The sequence below is a fragment of the Salvelinus alpinus genome, chromosome 19 (assembly GCF_045679555.1).
Source record: "Salvelinus alpinus chromosome 19, SLU_Salpinus.1, whole genome shotgun sequence".
Taxonomy (NCBI): Eukaryota; Metazoa; Chordata; class Actinopteri; order Salmoniformes; family Salmonidae; genus Salvelinus; species Salvelinus alpinus.
Genome location: NC_092104.1, coordinates 37,198,970 through 37,219,115, shown reverse-complemented (window position 1 = coordinate 37,219,115; position 20,146 = coordinate 37,198,970). Strand labels below are relative to the sequence as shown.

Sequence of the window (20,146 nt, the reverse complement as noted above, 5' to 3'; positions counted from 1 at the left end):
CCGCAAGACATTGCATAGTTTCACACACCACAAAGGGTAGAGAGTGCGAGACAGGCAGGGAGACAGACAGGTTTTTGGTGCTATGTTGAGACAGCAGGCCCAGGGAGGAGGAAAAGACAGAGTGAAAGCACATAGCAAATCTTTGCTTAATTTTTACTTGTTTTCACCTACACACACACTTTTCCACACTTTTATTACCCTTGGGTCCAGTGGACCCGAACACCACATATGTAATATTAATGTGTAGGGGGGTGCACAGTGTGTACTCAATGAAAATGTGTTATTTTACATGTTCTTCACAGAAATGAGCTAAGGCCAATGAGTCTCAGGTAAAAAAAATAATTCATTGTTTAATTTTTATTTTAGTAAACACTGAAAATGGGTCCCACAGACCCAAACACCACATAGGGGTTAATGTTCTTTCCTGTAAAAATGGTTTGTTTTCCGTTTCGATTGATTACAAAACAAGCCCTTAGTAAGCTACCCTTACCCTACTATAACAAAAGCTGGTTCAACAGAAATGTGGCTGGTGTCTCTCTTATACTTATATTGGTCTATTCGTGGGGTCTACCCATCATGCTTTTTCATTATTCACAACTCACATAGGCCTACAGTACCTGCAGTGCATACTCCATTCGGCTCGTATCCATCCCCATTTCCAAAGAGCGTGTCAGATTTACCATTGTGTTAGGTTTGTTAAAATAGATCCCTGTATGTTAATGACTTCTTGTTATGTATTACTTGAACATTTCTGTTAATTGTCCTTCAAATCTTGGATGCTAGGTCTATTCCTATCCTTTTTCCGTAATATTGTTCTTTGAAAAGCAGACGAATAGGCCAGGTTGCAGGAATCCAATACTCATAAACAAGGTAAAATGGCATAATTGGACTTGATAGGGCAATCAGTTATGTATTGACATTCTGTTAGTACCCACTCATCAACTTAGCACAGCAGGAAAATATCAACAGAGAATCAACACAGAAGAACAAACAATAATCAGGCTTAATCCTGTGTAATCCTATTCAGTCCAGGTGGATCATTATGGCGTACAGCAATGTTCTCTGATTCCAAAACTTGTTCGAACCCTGTTTAGATGCCTTATAGTATTTGCCAATGGGAATTGCAAATCTCAACACTGACTCATGTTAGCAGCGTTGCATCAATAGCTACTAACACCGAGAGGAACATTCTCCTTTGTATTTAAATAAGAGGGGAATTTCCAATCATACAAAAATATATCTATACTATGGTAACGCATTCTTCCTCTGAGAGACTGGAAACTGATGAGACTGGATCTGTGTCACCCTCTGCTTGTGAGTAGTTTGTCATTCAGTGGTTAGTGAGGAGGCCTTTGTGATGAGTCTGGTGGAGGGGGTTGTTCCATCTAACACATGTAACACATCATACTTGGACGTCAAGAAATTCCAGTAGAAATTCAATAAAATCTAAGCCAACAAACCAAGGTAGAGGGGTGGACTTGGATGTTGCTTCCAAAGAATAGATTGTCTAGTTTGATAAATTCGAGGAAATCTTCACCAAAAAAACAAGGAAGAAAGGTGGACATTTCTTCAAAGGAATAAATTGTCTAGTTTTATCACTTTTCACTTCAGTAATTAAGTGAATGTCACAAAGTTTGTGCAATCACTTCACAATCCTTATTAGATTCTCTCAATCTGTTTCTTTATGTTTCCAGTCTTAATTAACTTGTAAGTATACAAAAAAGAGTATACTTATAATCTTTACCACTTCTGAGTTTTTAATCACTCATGGAGCTTGGCCAGATCCGAACTTGCCTTCTCTTCCAATCACACTAGACATGTTGTCACAAGATGGAAATATCAAAGTTGGTCCAGAAAAAATGTGTCAATCAAACAACCCATTGGCTATGATTGGACATAAAAAATGAGTTCTCATTACTGCTTTCTGTCGCAGCAAGTGTCTCTGAGTAAACATGGAGTTGAGGGAGGTGAAGATTGAGAGTGGGACTCGCAGCCGAAGTTGTTTACAGTACCACTGACAGACTGTAATTATATTTAGCTTGACCTGTATACTGCTGAATTAAGTGGCTCAGAGTAGGTTACTGTTACTGTGAAGAGATGTTTAATCATGTTCTTCTCATTCTGGATACATAATATGTATTTCTTCTACTGCATTGGTAAGTGACAATTGGAAGAAAGATGGATGTTGGCACAAACCTATGAATTATAATGTGCATAACAATTCTAATATATATTATATAACATATGACATATAATATATTATATGCCATCATAGAAGTTTGACAAAGTATATTGGTTCTTAGGGCTGTCAAATAATTCAAATAATTAATCACGTTTATGACATTAGTTAATAGCATTTCATCTCATTCATCTCTTTTCAATTTTGCTCAAATTTGGCACAAAACAAATCTTAACAAAAGCAGTGTATTGAGTTATAGGCATACTATGTTTTGTTTGTAAGGGAAAGAAACACAACATCGTCTGTATCATAATGTTTTTAATGGCATTTTCACCATAAACAACACAAAAGTCACTGTAACATACAGCTATTAATGCTAACAATGTTTTTATTTTCTTATTTAACTTGGCAAGTCAGTTAAGAACAAATTCTTATTTACAATGACGGCCTACCCCGGCCAAACCCTAATGACACTGGGCCAATTGTGCGCCGGAAGCCCACTCGGAGCCCCTAAGTAGACCTACTCCCTCTTATCAATGTTCTTGAAGTTTAACACTTGCCACACACACACACACCCATACACACTCATACATGCACACACACCCACACTTAAGTACTGTTAAAGCTTCAGGCATTCTAAATGAGTGTTCTCCCAATTTCTGATTGGAAGGTTGGACTATAAGAAAAAATAAATGGCTCTATGGATACAAAGAACAAAGAGCTTTTAAATCTGTCCAACAAGGACGGATACAAATGTACAGAATGGTTACCTGGAGGAAAATGGGGGAGGGTCATGCTTTTTCAATTTCAGTCAAGGGGAGAGTTTAGAATTTTTAAAATTTAGTCCAGGGGGGGGGGGGTCATGTAATTTGTAATTGATAACATTTCTATATTTCTCAGTGTTTTAGAATGAGTTGTTTATTATGCAAAACGGAGTATACAAAACATTAAGAACTCTTTCCATGACATAGACTGACCAGGTGAATCCAGGTGAAAGCTATGCTCCCTTATTGATGTGACTTGTTAAATCCACTTCAATCAGTGTAGATGAAAGGGAGGGGACAGGTTAAAGAAGGATTTCTAAGCCTTGAGACAATTGGAGGGGTGCAACTCAATATTAGGAAGGTGCTCATAAAGTTTGGTATACTCAGTGTATATCGATGTGTGCCCAGTGCCACTCATCTTCTCTGATTCTCTGCTGGGCGCGCAATATCAAGCGCTTCTACAGGCTATTTAGTGTGGTCTCAATCAAATTATCCATTGTCTATAGGCCATAGGCTATGAAGTGTATGCTTGGAGAAGCCCAGAGCAAAGTTAGATTTCTAAGATAGCTGCTGGGATGGTGTAAATAAAACTAGGCTGCATTACACACCGCAATGGATATTCCATTGTGTACTGCCTAACCAATGGCTATGCTGTGTAGGGCTATGGTGGCAGTTCAGGAGGTTTCTTCCCAATTTTTGTTGTTGATTAGGCCTAGTCCAAAAAAGGCACTATCTTGCGTGCGGACTAGTCTATATCCTATGTTATTTTCAGTTCGAGAAGGAGAGCGTGAAGATGAGAATGAGGACCAGAGGTCAACTTTGATAGCTTGCTACTACTATCATTTATTTTAATTAAAACAATATGTTTCTTGCCCATGATGTATTTATCAGAGTTATTGACCTCACAATAAGCCAGATTTGAGTAAGCTACATTGTGGTGCAGAAACCTGAAGCAGCAGTTGAAGCACAATCAATCAGAAGTGGACAGCTCATGGGGCAGACAGCAGGCAAATTTGAGTAGGCATAATTAATTTAACCTGTCTTCATTTTAATTAGACTACTAAAAACAAGAGAGCCTTGTATTGGAGCCTATTTATTCCTATTTAAGAAATAAGAGGTAGGCCTACCACTTTTGACGGACAAAATTAGGCTCTAGTCTGCTATATCCATAGATGTGTCAGTCAATTCCTCCACCCACCATGCAATCTTTAAATACTCTTCCTCTGTATCAATGAAGGGCTGTTAAGTTACAACCAAGATTTAAATTGAGGTGGTATGAGAGGGTATGCCATAGGTCTAACTTTTATTAAAGAAAATTGTAAAAAAGCACACCCTTGTTAGTTTAAGATTTTGAAGAAAATAAAACGGATCAGATAATATAAAGTTATCTATATCAGCGTTTCGGTCCGCAATGCTTTATGCTAGAAACAAGCTGTTAGATGCATATGGGGATAGCATTGTTTCATTTCTTTGAGGCTGCCTTTGCTTGGGAGGTAATCTAATTCTATCACCATCAATTGATTTAAGCTATTCACTTTTTGTACAATAGAAGATGTTTAAATCCAGACAGCTTTCAAGGAAACACTTGTGACCTTCTCTTGTTGGCCACAGAAGAAGAGAAGCAAGCAGTTAAAGCTTGCATTTTTCTGCATCGGTAGACCTACTCTGTCTGGGATGGAAATGTAGGCTTCACTTTTGAAAGTACCATGCTCAGATTCCCAATGAAGTCTCAAATGAAATGATTTGCAAACAGGGTCAGTTTTGTTGCAAACAAGACATGCTGATTTGGCATTGGAGAAATATGATAAGATTAACAAATAGGCCTATCTCTTTGTCCATTCTTAGCCTGGCATTTTTGTAATTTGTGTGGTATTAAAAACATACTCTGCTAATATTTAAAATTATGTAGAACTGCATTAAATGTTTATAAGGCTACTTTTTCTCGGACCTGCAAATACGATAATAGATGAATGAAATGTTTTTACTATATAGGAGATCTTTCCATCCCTACTCTTGTCCATGGTGGGCTGCAAAACCACAAAACTCCCATGTTGCCATGTAATATTACAGGATGAAGAACAGTTTCTAAAACTGCATATCTAAGTCTCTGGTCTGTCCAAAAAGTGAAGGTAAACGGTAGACATGTTCGCTGCTATCCACCTTGTCACTTGGTAAATATATTTTGCTGTAAGGATGGCCATCCATTTTCATTTCAGAGAGGTCCGATTTTCTCAATGTAAACCTTATTATAAATAAAGTTCACTCCCTTATGAATTCCACAGAAGACAATAACAACAGATCAGCCTGTTCATATAAAATATAATATAGCCTAGGCTACTTATACATGTTATTCAGTATTAACTAGTCACAAGCTACTACTACTAGAATTGGGATCATTTCCTTAAATATTTTGACCTGAGAACTACAACAAAGTAGCTAAATGGAATGGATGTCCTGTTCTGATTACAATCATAGTGGGAAGTTAGTTGAATCAAGAGGCATTGAGCCATGGCATTGTGAACATAATTTTTTTCTTTAGCTAGCTAGCTAACGTTAGCATAACTAGCTAGCTACTTCTGTACAAATTGTGTTTTTGCTGTTATCTAAAGAAACGCCTGGGAATGTGTTTATGGTTGAACTTTCCCCTAAGTTTAACATAAAAAGTATTGCTCAAAGATGCACGCATAGTGTACCACAATAGAGAATGACAGCGCTACAGAGACCAAGTGCATACCAACCCAGCTAGCAATGAGGAATCGGCCCAGAAGCGGCCCTCTTCCGAGGGTCCGGAACTGATTGAATCGGCCCGGAATCGAGTGTCGGACTCGGCCCGGAATCAAAATGAATGACTGCCCAGAATGGGCCAAAGTACATTGGGTCGTTTCCGTCTACCGGAATTCAGCCGACCTTGCCGGCATTTTACCAGAATCCCCCCAGAAGCGTCCCAATGCAAATTTAACAAGGACATCCCGGCCAGCCAAACCCTCCCCTAATTCGGATGACGCTGGCCCAATTGTGCGTCACCTCATAGATCTCCCGGCCAGAGAGATCTTACCAGAATCTCCTCAGAAGTGTCCCAATGCAAATTTAAATAAATGTTTACAAAATTACCCAACTTAGTCATTTTAAATATTACTATTATACATTTTATACGTACAAATTATACCCATCCACAAAAAAACATTTTGTGTCGGAGGAAACACCATACACCTGGTGACTGTCAGCACATAGCCTGCCACATGAGTTGCTACAGCACAATAGGACAAGGACACCCCGGACAGCCAAACCCTGCCCTAACTCGGACGAAGCTCGGCCAATTGTGCATCGCCTCATGGGTCTCCCGGACACAGCATGCACGGGTCTCGAACCAGGATCTGTAGAAATTAGGTTTGCACTGCGATGCAGTTTCTTAAACCGCTGTGCCACTCGGGAGGTTAATTGTATTTTTTGATCACAGAAACAATGAGGAAAATATGGAAAAATAAATAAATAATGAAATGTTAATTATTTAAAGCAGCCTGTGTAATCATCTGCCAAAGAGTAGCCTCAAGTAATACATTTGGGCCAGATAACTCACACTGGAATCAGCTCAATCCCCACATCCAAGCCATAAGTAATACTGCCGAAGGCGGCACAGACTCGGGCCACATGACGTCGGCCGAGTCTGACTCTCAGCCAAGTGCCCGACTCTCAGCCGGAATCGGCCCAGATCCACTGTGCTATCTATTTGCACCTCGCAGCTAGCCAGTAGAGGCTGGTAATCACAAAGTACACCACTGCTACTAAATAAAAACACCACAGGCTATTAAGTCTGAGGCCAATTTGGACGCTTAATTCATCGGCTGAAAAACTAGGATTATTTATAGTTTCTGAATTAAAAACTTGCCATTACCTCATCTCACCAGAATAAATATTTGGTGATTAAATGTTACATCCTAGTTTTTATTAGGTTAATATTTTTGATTTCATGTGGAAGTTAAATTTCTGAGAGATATATTCAACATCAAATAGGAAAAATAGGATAGAACATTTATGACAACATTTATGATAACTTGTCCTCTATTTCCATTGTTTAAGATGAGAAAAGTGTAACTAACTTCAACCCAGCTAGCACAGTGGATCTGGGCCGATTCCGTCTGGGCACTCGGCTGAGAGTCAAACTCGGCCGACATCATGTGGCCCGAGTCTGGGTCGCCTTTGGCAGTATTACATATGGCTAGGATGCGGGGATTGAGCTCGGGCCAATTCCGGTGTGACTTATCTGGCCCAAATGTATTACTTGGGGCTCGGGCCGATTGGGGCTACTCTCTGGCCGGGAGACCTATGAGGTGACGCACAATTGGCCCAGTGTCGTCCGAGTTAGGGGAGGGTTTGGCTGGCCCGGGATGTCCTTGTTAAATTTGCATCGGGACGCTTCTGGAGGGATTCTGGTAAGATGCCGGCAAAGTCGGCTGAATCCCGGTAGACGGAAACGGCCCGATGTACTTGGGCCGATTCTGGGCAGTCATTCATTTTGATTCCGGGCCGAGTCCGACACACGATTCCATGCCGATTCAATCAGGTCCGGCCCCCCAGAAGAGGGCCGCTTCTGGGCCGATTCCTCATTGCTAGCTGGGTCAGCATTCCCATTCACCTTAGCAGCAAACAATCGGATCAGCCAGTTGGCTTGTTTTCATTTACACAGGTTGACAAATTGGCTTGACCCCTAGTCACAGCATCTCTTATGGTTTATAAATGTTCTCAACCAGCGTGATTAAGATCAGGCTAACAGTGATTACGCTAATGGGAATGCATTTTAATTAATGACATCCTCATTTGCATTGTGTGTTAATTATCAAATTCACTTAGTCTCATCTGCACATTCTAATTAGTACCTACAGCTTCATTGAATTTGACTATTTATCTTAGATAAAGATACTCCACTCCCTGTTTTTGCTGAGTTACATAAGCTTGGCTAAACCGAGTAAAGTAACTTTAATTTTGGAGACAGCAAAAACACTGAGATAACAAAAAAATCAGGACTAACAGCCTAGCTGCCAAACATTACAAATGCCCTACAATCCTTGGCAAACAATCTGGGTTTACTAATTTAATTACAACTAGGGTGTACTGCAGAAAGTTAATTAAAAAATGTATTCACTCTGTAATACAGCATTGCAGAGACACAATATATGAAGATAAGCACTGGTCTAATGAGCAGCCTTTAATATAAGACTATGCTTATGTATTGGCTTACCTTAGGGTGAACATTTCCACAGGAGAGAAGGCAGAGGCAGTGATGAAGGCGGAGACAGTGTCCCTCTGCCTCATGGGCGTGGTCGGCACCATGACCAGGAAGTTACTATCCAGCCTGTGTTCAGTCAAGGCCAGGGCGGCAGGGCTCTGGTACAGACGCACATTGCCGATCCTCTTCATTGGGGTGGAGGTGGATGAGCCAAATAGACCCTCCTGATCCGAGCGGATGGAGTTGCCTTTCCGGGCCTCCTCCGAGTGGCACTCCCCTGCCTCTGTTGACTGTAACATGTAGTAGAGCTCCACTGTGGTCCCCTCGGCCAGCTCTATGGTCCTCTGGCGCCCAGGCACCACGCTGGGGGGGCTGAACCAGCCGGCCAGGGGCTCCAGCTCAGCCACACACAGCCCCAGCTCCCCCTTCAGCTGGCAGGTGCCACGCACCTCCTGGGTCTCGTGGAAGGCAAACATGCGTACGCAGGGCAGCTTGTCGATGGCGCTGTAGTCATCCCAGTCCCTGCCCGCCACGTAGAACAGCACCTGGACCCTGGGGTTGGACAGGTAGATCCTGTCCTGGATGATGAAAGTCTGCACCTTCCAGTTGAAGGTGAACATGGAGGAGGCCACAAAGGCCCAAGGGTTCTGGATGAGCTCCAGGGTGACAGGCTGCTCCACAGAGAGAGGGCCATAGCTGGCGTTTACTGAGGGCATGCTGCGGGCCTGGTAGATGAAGAAGGGCTCTGTCCGCGACAGCAGGCTGGAGTTCCTCATGAACTCCTGGTTGGCCTCTTTCAGGAAGAAAGCAGACTCTGCGTTGATCACTTGGTAGTTGACAGGCAAGTAGGTGGGGATGGATGAAAACCTCTGCAATCCCTCCAATACTCGACAGTCTGCTACTGGAAGACAGAAAAGAAGAGCTGAGTCAGGACAAGCTCAGTCAGTGCTCACTTGTTGTACATCCTGTACATTTCCTCTAAAGCTTCCCTCCAGTAAAAGTAGAATGGCTGTACTGACAGCCATTTGGAGCGGAGCTTACTGTACCAGAGAGAACTGATAAAACTACACACAGACAGCAGAGAAGACACTGAGTAATGTAAGCTGCGGTCATGCCTAAAATTAGGCCTACATTACAATACATTACATTATGGTGTAGGTGTATTTCATGGTGTATGGTTATTGTGATGTTTTGATATTAAAAAGGGGTCAAGACCATTGCACATTTCAGTACTATTTATTTTCTCATATATATAAATATATACAGTTGAAGTCAGAAGTTAACATACACCTTAGCCAAATACATTTAAACTAAATTTTTCACAATTCCTGACGTTTAATCCTAGTAAACATTCCCCGTCTTAGGTCAGTTAGGATCACCACTTTATTTTAAGTATAATTGGCTCATTCATCCCCCTCCTCTCCCCTGTAACTATTCCCCAGGTCGTTGCTGCAAATGAGAACGTGTTCTCAGTCAACTTACCTGGTAAAATAACGGTAAAATAAATAAAAAAATAAAAAAGAATGTGAAATGTCAGAATAATAGGAGAGAAAATGATTTATTTCAGCTTTTATTTTAATCACATTCCCAGTGGGTCAGAAGTGTATTGCCTTTAAATTGTTTAACTTGGGTCAAACGTTTCAGGTAGCTTTCCACGGGCTTCCCACAATAAGTTGGGTGAATTTTTGCCCATTCCTCCTGACAGAGCTGGTGTAACTGAGTCAGGTTTGTAGGCCTCCTTGCTCGCACACGCATTTTCAGTTCTGCCCACAAATTTTCTATAGTACTGAGGTCAGGGCTTTGTGATAGCCACTCCAATACCTTGACTTTGTTGTCCTGAAGACATTTTGCCACAACTTTGGAAGTATGCTTGGGGTCATTGTCCATTTGTTTATACTTGCGTACTATTGTTTGTACAGATGAACGTGGTACCTTCAGGCGTTTGGTAATTGCTCCCAAGGATGAACCAGACTTGTGGAGGTCTACAATTTTTTTTATGAGGTCTTGGTTTATTTATTTGATTTTCCCATGATGTCAAGCAAAGAGGCACTGAGTTTGAAGGTAGGCTTTGAAATGCAGCCAGATGTACACCTCAAATTGACTCAAATTATGTTAATTAGCCTATCAGAAGCTTCTAAAGCCAAGCCATGAATTTCCCAAGCTGTTTAAAGGCTCAGTCAACTTAGTGTATGTACATTTCTGACCCACTGGAATTGTGATACAGTGAATTATAAGTGAAATAATCTGTCTGTAAACAATTGTTGGAAATATTACTTGTCATGCACAAAGTAGATGCCCTAACCAACTTGCCAAAACTATAGTTTGCTAACAAGAAATTTGTTGAGTGGTTGAAAAACAAGTTTTAATGACTCCAATCTAAGTGTATGTAAACTTCCGACTTCAAATATATATAAATATATATATATATAAATATAATACCGGTCAAAAGTTTTAGAACACCTACTCATTCAAGTGTTTTTATTTATTTTTACCATTTTCTACATTGTAGAATAGTAGTGAAGACATCAAAACTATGAAATAACACATATGGAATCATGTAGTAACCGAAAAAGTAGACACACTTGATGACAGCTTTGCCCACTCTTGGCATTCTCTCAAACAGCTTCACCTGGAATGCTTTTTCAACAGTCTTGAAGGTGTTCCCACATATGCTCAGCATATGCCTTTCCTTTACTCTGCGTTCCGACATATCCCAAACCATCTCAATTGGGTTGAGGTCGGGGGAATATTGAGGCCAGGTCATCTGATGCAGCACTCCATCACTCTAATTCTTGCATTCCAGGTGACTACACTTAACCAGCATGGCTACCACAGCATTCTTTAGTGATACGCCATCCCATCTAGTTTGGGCTTAGTGGGACTATCATTTGTTTTTCAACAAGCCAATGACCCAAAACACACTTCCAGAATGTGTAAGGGTTATTTGACCAAGAAGGAGAGTGATGCAGTGCTGTTTCAGATGACCTAGCTTCCACAATCATCCGACCTCAACCCAATTGAGATGGTTTGGGGTGAGTTGGGCCACAGAGTGAAGAAAAAGCAGCCAACAAGTGCTCAGCATATGTGGGAACTCCTTCAAGACTGTTGGGAAAGCATTCCTCATGAAGCTGGTTGAGAGAATGCCAAGCTGTCATCAAGGCAAAAGGGTGGCTACTTTGAAGAATCTAAATTATTTAAAAAAAAAAAAGATTTGTTTCACACTTTTTTGCTTACTACATGATTCCATTTGTGTTATTACATAGTTATGATGTCTTCACTATTATTCTACAATATATACAATTCATGAAGAGCTCAGGTATCCTCATCATATTGCAACTAATATCAAAGACACACACATTTCAATTATGTGAAGATTAATCACAAATACTCTGGTCTGATAAAGTGTGTTAATTTTCATGTGGAGTAATCTTGAGTTGTTTCTGGGGGGCCATTGCTAACAGGTCCCACTCCATGGTGGCCTGTGTGATGAGTGAGAAACATTACATGTGCAAATAGGTGTTAATCACCCAAAGAGTGGGCTATGACCTTCCTCTCAAGAGCAATATGCTGTGTGATTGCTTACTATTCCCTCCCTCCCTGCCTCCCTCCCTGCCTCCCTGCCTAAACACCACACTGCCATCTTAGACCCAGCCTTGTAAATCAATGTCCCGACAATTTACAAATCAGGCAGGGATTTGTGATTCATAGTGCCCACTTGACCTCGTTCCTGTCTGTCCCATGGAGGCCTCCACATCTGAAGGGCAACACAAGCATTTCGCTACACCCGCATTAACATCTGCTAAACATGTGTGTGACAAATAAAATGTGATTTGATTTGACAACACTCTCTCACTCTGCCCAGCCCAATCACCCCAGAGATCACTATGTATCACTAACATCTTCACTTAAGCATCACTTAGCTCCTTCAAAGTAAACACCAGCACTCATAAGGGGCTTTTACAACAGAGGACAGAAACCATAGAAAAATACTATACCGCAGTGTAGTTTGTAATTTTCTGAACAAACTCTAGAAGCATTGTTGCAGATGGTAAGATAGTACAACGACACTGACACATGAAAAGCTTGATAGTCCAGCAAGAGCAATACAAGACAGAACAATCAGGAACAAAGTCTTATCCTCTGCAGTCCCATGGTGACAATGTTTTTACTGGCATCTCAGGGGCGGTCTCAATCCAGCATGCCTTCTAAGACACTCACTCCAAAAGCCTTAGCATTTTTTTTTATGTCTCGACTATAATGACATTTATCGTTTGTGCTTTTCAGATGACATAACATTCTTGAGAAGGAATGAAATGTCCCTATGTGCCTCTCATACAGTATATAGGCTAAAGGAAACCCTACAAAGTACAAGTATACACCTTTAAGAATGGGATCACTATTATCTTCTTAAAGATTTTTTTAAAAGTCAGTAAAATGTATTCCCTTGTTACAAGCTGTCAAATGGCTATTTTCTAACAGTTAGGCCATTTTCTAACCGTGAATGACAGATACGATACACTGCACAGGCAACATTTTAGCATCTATGGAGTCAACAAATCTATTAATGGAAGGTTGGCTGATTTCATTATAATTTCTGTGAGGCCCATTCTAGCCTTGTGAACATTTGATACAAAAGAAAGAAGAAACTGGAAGAAATGAATGAACGATGTGTGTAATTACAAATACAAGGAAAGTATTCACACCTCTTGACTTTTTCCACATTTTCTTGTGTTACAACCTGAATTTAAATAGATTCAATTTAGATTTGGTGTCATTGGCCTACACACAATACCCCATAATGTCAAAGTGGAATTATGTTTTAACAAATTTTTACAAATGAATTAAAAACGAATAGCTGAAATCTCTTGAGTCAATAAGTATTTAAACCCTATGTTATGGCAAGCCGAAATAAGTTCAGGAGTAGAAATTTCCATAACAAGTCACATAATAAGTTGCATGAATCACTCTGCCTGCATTAATAGTGTTTAACATGCTTTTTGAATGACTACCTCATCTCTGTAACCCACACATACAAGTATCTGTATAGTCCCTCAGTTGCGCAGGTTATTTCAAACAAAGATTCAACCACAAAGACCAGGGATATTTTCGGCTGTGTTTCTGTATAAGTACTTTGGACATCCGCTGATGTAAAAAGGGCTTTTTAAATACATTTGACTGACTGATTGATTGGCAAGGGAGTTTTATTTTGAATAACAAGAAACTGAATAGAACTAAGCACAGGCTAAATCATAGAGAAAACCTGGTTCAGTCTGCTTTCCAACAGACACTGGGTAACAAATGTACCTTTCAGCAGGACAATAACCTAACACACAAGGCCAAATATACACTGGAGTTGCATACCAAGATGGCATTGAATGTTCCTGAGTGGCCTAGTTACAGTTTTCACTTACACTGAGCATACTAAACATTAGGAACACCTTCCTTATAGTGAGTTGCTTCCCACAGTTGTGTCAAGTTGGCTGGAGGTCCTTTTGGTGGTGGACCATTATTGATACATACAGGAAACTGTTGAGCATAAAAATTCAGCAGCATTGGAGTTCTTGACACAAACCGGTGTGCTTGGCACCTACTACCATATCCCGTTCAAAGGCACTTAAATATTTTGTCTTGCCCATTCACCCTCTAAATGGTAAACATACACAATTCATGTCTAAATTGTCTCAAGGCTTAAAAATCCTTCTTTAACCTGTCTCCTTCCCTTCATCTACACTGAATGAAGTGGATTTAACAAGCAACATCAATAAGGGATTATAGTTTTCACCTAAGTTTTTTAAACATTTCGGGGCATTTTTTGGGGGTTCCCACAAAAATCATAAAGCGTCTATGCAAGTCCCTCACTCTGTCACTCAGAAATGTATTCCAGTGTCTGCCTGCCAGCTGGAAATCTTTGCCAGTGTGTGTGCAGGCCACCTGCCCCTCTGAAGCGTTGGTTACTGTAGCCTACTGATGAAGTTACATAGGTTCCTGTAGCCTACTGATGAAGTGACATAGGTTCCTGTAGCGTACTGATGAAGTGACATAGGTTACTGTAGCCTACTGATGAAGTGACATAGGTTACTGTAGCGTACTGATGAAGTGACATAGGTTCCTGTAGCGTACTGATGAAGTGACATAGGTTCCTGTAGCCTACTGATGAAGTGACATAGGTTACTGTAGCGTACTGATGAAGTTACATAGGTTCCTGTAGCGTACTGATGAAGTTACATAGGTTCCTGTAGCGTACTGATGAAGTTACATAGGTTCCTGTAGCGTACTGATGAAGTTACATAGGTTACTGTAGCCTACTGATGAAGTTACATAGGTTACTGTAGCGTACTGATGAAGTTACATAGGTTACTGTAGCGTACTGATGAAGTTACATAGGTTACTGTAGCGTACTGATGAAGTTACATAGGTTCCTGTAGCGTACTGATGAAGTTACATAGGTTCCTGTAGTGTACTGATGAAGTTACATAGGTTCCTGTAGTGTACTGATGAAGTTACATAGGTTCCTGTAGCGTACTGATGAAGTTACATAGGTTCCTGTAGTGTACTGATGAAGTTACATAGGTTCCTGTAGCGTACTGATGAAGTTACATAGGTTCCTGTAGCCTACTGATGAAGTTACATAGGTTCCTGTAGTGTACTGATGAAGTTACATAGGTTACTGTAGGCTACTGATGAAGTGACATAGGTTCCTGTAGGCTACTGATGAAGTGACATAGGTTCCTGTAGCCTACTGATGAAGTTACATAGGTTCCTGTAGCCTACTGATGAAGTTACATAGGTTCCTGTAGTGTACTAATGAAGTTACATAGGTTACTGTAGCCTACTGATGAAGTGACAGGTTCCTGTAGCCTACTGATGAAGTGACATAGGTTACTGTAGCCTACTGATGAAGTGACATAGGTTCCTGTAGCCTACTGATGAAGTGACAGGTTCCTGTAGCCTACTGATGAAGTGACATAGGTTACTGTAGCCTACTGATGAAGTTACATAGGTTCCTGTAGCGTACTGATGAAGTGACATAGGTTCCTGTAGCGTACTGATGAAGTTACATAGGTTACTGTAGCGTACTGATGAAGTTACATAGGTTACTGTAGTGTACTGATGAAGTGACATAGGTTACTGTAGCGTACTGATGAAGTGACATAGGTTACTGTAGCCTACTGATGAAGTGACATAGGTTACTGTAGCCTACTGATGGAGTTATAGGTTACTGTAGCCTACTGATGAAGTTATAGGTTACTGTAGCCTACTGATGAAGTTACAGGTTACTGTAGCCTACCGATGAAGTTACATAGGTTACTGTAGCCTACTGATGAAGTTACATAGGTTACTGTAGCCTACTGATGAAGTTACATAGGTTACTGTAGTGTACTGATGAAGTTACTGTAGTGTACTGATGAAGTTACATAGGTTACTGTAGTGTACTGATGAAGTTACATAGGTTACTGTAGCCTACTGATGAAGTTACATAGGTTACTGTAGTGTACTGATGAAGTTACAGGCGTAATTCAGAAATTAGGGAGAAATGTTTAATTAGAGAAGAAAATGGATTGACTTTTTGAAGGATACTATAGTTATCATTTTTCACGTTGGATTTATTAACTACAAAAAGGTAAGACATATTTTCAATTGTAGTGCTGCTCTGCACACTCAAGCTTGTTTCCTCTGGTCCGGTGTTAAACCAACTCGAAAAGACATTAAAAGTTCCTCCATAAAGCCGGCCCTCCATACTGTAGGCATAATTCTGTTGACCTAATTCAGATAATGCATGCCATAACTAGATGCACAGCGCTTCAACGGAAGCTTCATCTTCTCTCCTCAACCTCAACATTTCAGATGCATCTCACGTCCTACACTGTGACAGCACAGTGTGTGTGTGTGTGTTTGTCTTTCATTATGATTAAACCATGCTGTTACGGCAAAATACAATTTTCTCTTAACAACTTTCCTATACAGATTAAATTGCTTAACCGCTCCACAGCAAGCTTCTCTATCCACACTGATTGGTGAAGTCATTTAATGTAGAGCTTAACGTAAACAAAAATTATATTTCAGAAGTTTAAAAAGGCACAGACGGAACAATATGAACCTGTACTTTTGGGGGTTTGAACTGGTTCAGAACTTGATTTTGCTGGTCGGAACAGTGGAACATATTGAAAAAAACAATGGTTCAGAACTAAACAATGGAAAGTTATTTTGATTCCAACCCCTGGTGCAAATATTGTACATTCCAGGTGTGCAAACCTCTTACAGACTTAACCAGCCAGATTCAAATGTAATCGCTGCCAAAGGTGATTTTAACATTTTCAATACATTTGTAAAAATGTATAAAAACATGTTTTCACTTTGTCATTATGGGGTATTGTGTGCAACACAACAAAATGTGGAATAAGTCAAGGAGTATGAATACTTTCTGAAAGCACTTTAATATAAAATAACAAAAACATACAGATCATATAACAACAAACACTTCAACATTTGAATCTGTTTGTGACGGAATGTAGTAGTGTGATTTCTGAACTTAGAGGACATACGTTTACAGGGGGGAAAGGAAGGCTATGTATAAATCATGGCAACTTATTGAATTCCATTCAAAGAACCAGCAACCGATGGAACCCATGTGCACATTCAATCTACGAATAAAGAATAGTGATGAACTTCCTTTGTAAGGCAACCTTGTAGAAAGACAAACCCTGCCTATGCTCATTCTGAAATAATATGGTGAAGATAGAGGAACTGACTTAAGTAATCAATGACGTTTGAATTGTTTGTTTACAACAAATACACAACGCATTGAATTTGTTTTTACATCAGAAAATAATGCTCAAACCTTTTACACAAATGCTTTATTCATTTGTATTTTTCAAAAAGCAGCTTGAAGCCACACAACTTTAAGTAGGTATGTGGTAGAGTAACTGCAGCATAATCCAAGGTACAATATGCTTATACCTGCAAACAACTGAGATCCATTTCCCAAACTGTGGATATTTGTATGCAAATCTCTAATGCAATCAGTCTCTGGAATTGGCTCTGAATTTACAACCTTAAAATAAACTCCCATCAAGAGAACTTTAAACCCAAATCCACAGTAATAAAGAGTCAGCAGTGTTTGGAATTGAAATAAATAAGATATATGTATAAAGCATATAAATATCTTGAGGGTTACTGAAATCTCTATATGCTCCCAGTTGTGTCCTGAGGTGAAGGAAGTGGACTGGGGACCACAGTATTGTAATCTTTAGTCTCTTTCAAACCTTTCAGTATCTCATTCGATGTTGTGCTCCTAAAAGGAGAAATAGGGCATAACATGGTATGACGTTTTTTGTAGAAATCATTGTGCCCACTTCACCTGCAGTAAAGTAAAGATGGAACTGAGTCCAGACAGACATGGGCCAGAAAGGCCAGCGTGTCGGTCAGTGTCCCTCCTCCGAGTCACCAACCTGCCTGCTGTACCAGGATCATCTTGATTTTAATCCGAAATACGATACAGCATTATGCTGATTCAAAGTTAAATAGGTTCATTTTCTTTATCGTAGACAACACATTCAGGCACTTATCAGTGAATGTGTGGCAGTTGTGTATTTTCCTAACATATTTTCTAGTCAGTGTTATTAGCAAGAAATGGACTAATCATCACATAAACATTATCATAGTACAGCGTTCTAAAGGAGCGACCATAAGAAGCAAAAGCATGCAAATCATGGTGAGTCTGCATGTTTCTGTTAGAGCGGGACCACTCCAAACACTTTTGAGGCATTTCTTCTCTTCCGAGAAGAGCTGACCACTCGTTCTGCTGTCAGTATGGGGATGGGCGTGGGGAGAACTACACAATGTTTGAGCTGTTATGACAGATAGACTGGCAGGTGGACAGTGTGCAGCAGATCCCAGGCAGAACCAGGTAGTCAGAGCTCCTGACTAACCAAGCAGCACTCCTCATCCACACATGCTCAGCAGTGCTATCACACAGGCTCCAGACCAGTGTGTGTGTACAGCTGAAGTAGGACTGACAGAGCGGGCAGGAAAGAGCAGCAGCCTTCACACATGGATGAGGCTGGGTAAATGACTGGCCACTCGAGAGGACACCAGCACTGGAGACAATGTTTCTGCTGCCCTCTACCTTGTCTAATGATATGGGTGTCCACTGGAGCTGCCTGCCTTCTTGCTCCTTGCAAAGGTCAACAAGACAGTATGATTCGTATGCCTAATGCAGAGCCAAAAATGAGAGAGTGGGAGACAAAAGTTTAACAGCACAGAATGAAAATTTTGCAAAGAGAAAGAACTCCACAAGATATAAACGTAAAGAGAAACGTCAGGAAAAAAGCAAAAGGATCTGACAGAAACAAACAGAGGGGAGGAGCTCTCTGTAATTAATAAGAGCATGGCTATAATGGTTGACTTTGACAGTTTCTCACTCCTCTCTTCTTCTCCTCTCCCTGGGCATGTACCTCTCTCTGACCCCTCTGACTCCCACAGTCCCATGTATCTCTCTCTGACCCATCTGACTCCAACAGGCCCCAGCCCTGACTTTACTTCTAATGGGACATTCCTTAAATATAAAGAATGACAGAAAGCTCTCTCTTCCCTATGCATTACCCACAGCGTATTTATCATCATATCTAATTAAGAAGGGTTATTGAATTTGTGTCCAAGCGTCAAGAATAATAAATCCAGTTGTTGTTTTTTCAATTAGAATTTGAGGATGATTTACTGTGTTGTTGAGTCACCAAGAAATGTAAGAAAGTGGAAAAGGCACTAGTGGATGAATCAATACACAATATAATATGATATTACTTTCTGCTTGTTTACAGTGCCTTCAGAAAGTATTCATACCCCTTATTACACATTTTGTTGTGTTACAGCCTGAATTCGAAATGGATAAAAAAAAATGGATCTTTACCCATCTACACACAATACCCCATAATGACAAAGTGAAAACATGTTTTTAGAAATGTTAGCAAATGTATTGAAAATGAAATACAGAAAGATCTCATTTACATAAGTATTCACACTCCTGAGTCTGCCAAAGGTGCTTGTAGAAGCATATGGATAATGGATAATGGATCTATATGGATAAGTCTCTAAGAGCTTTCTACACCTGGATTGCGCAACATTTGCCCATTATTCTTTAAAAAAAATCTTCAATCTCTCTCGTATTGGTTGTTGATCATTGCTAGACAACCATTTTTAGGTCTTGCCATAGATTTTCAAGTAGATTTAAGTCAAAACTGTAACTCGGCCACTCAGGAACATTCACTTTCTTCTTGGTAAGCAACTCCAGTGTAGATTTGGCCTTGTGTTTTAGGTTATTGTCCTGCTGAAAGGTGAATTAATCTCCCAGTGTCTGGTGGAAAGCAGACTGAATCAGGTTTTCTAGGATTTTGCCTGTGCTTAGCTCCCCAGTGCATAACAAAGCATACCCATAACATGATGCCGCCACCACTATACTTGAACATATGGAGAGTGGTACTTAGTAATGTGTTGTATTGGATTTGCTCCAAACATAACACATTGTACTCAGGTCAAAAAGTTCATTGGTTTGCCACATTTTTTGCAATATTACTTTAGTGCCTTGTTGCAAACAGGATGCATGTTTTGGAATATGTTCATTCTGCACAGGCTTCCTTCTTTCACTCTGTCAACTAGGTCAGAATTGTGGAGTAACTACAATGTTGTTGATCCATCCTCAGTTTTCCCTATCACAGCCATTAAACTCTGTAACTGTTTTAAAGTCACCATTGGCCTAATGGTGAAATCCCTGAGCAGTTTATTCCTCTCAGGCAACTGAGTTAGGAAAGACGCCTGTATCTTTTTAGTGACTGTGTGTATTGACACATCATCCAAAGTGTCATTAATAATGTCACCATGCTCAAGGGAAATTCAGTGTCTGCTTTTCTTTTCTTTTTACCCATCTACCAATAGGAGCCTTTCTTTGCGAGGCATTGGAAAACCTCCATGGTTGTTGTGGTGGAT

General features: G+C 40.3%; 1 protein-coding gene across 2 annotated transcripts in view; it reads right to left on the bottom strand.

Moving 5' to 3' along the window:
- Positions 1 to 20,146, bottom strand: part of LOC139545489 (transmembrane protein 132C) — a 240,398-nt gene that overhangs the window by 178,718 nt on the left and 41,534 nt on the right. The window contains exon 2 of one of the 2 annotated variants that reach the window (XM_071353303.1): positions 8,180 to 9,068. In XM_071353303.1, the coding sequence (XP_071209404.1) occupies positions 8,180 to 9,068 (889 nt within the window). The remainder of the gene's footprint in view (positions 1 to 8,179; positions 9,069 to 20,146) is intronic. The other variant, XM_071353304.1, reaches the window with a different exon arrangement.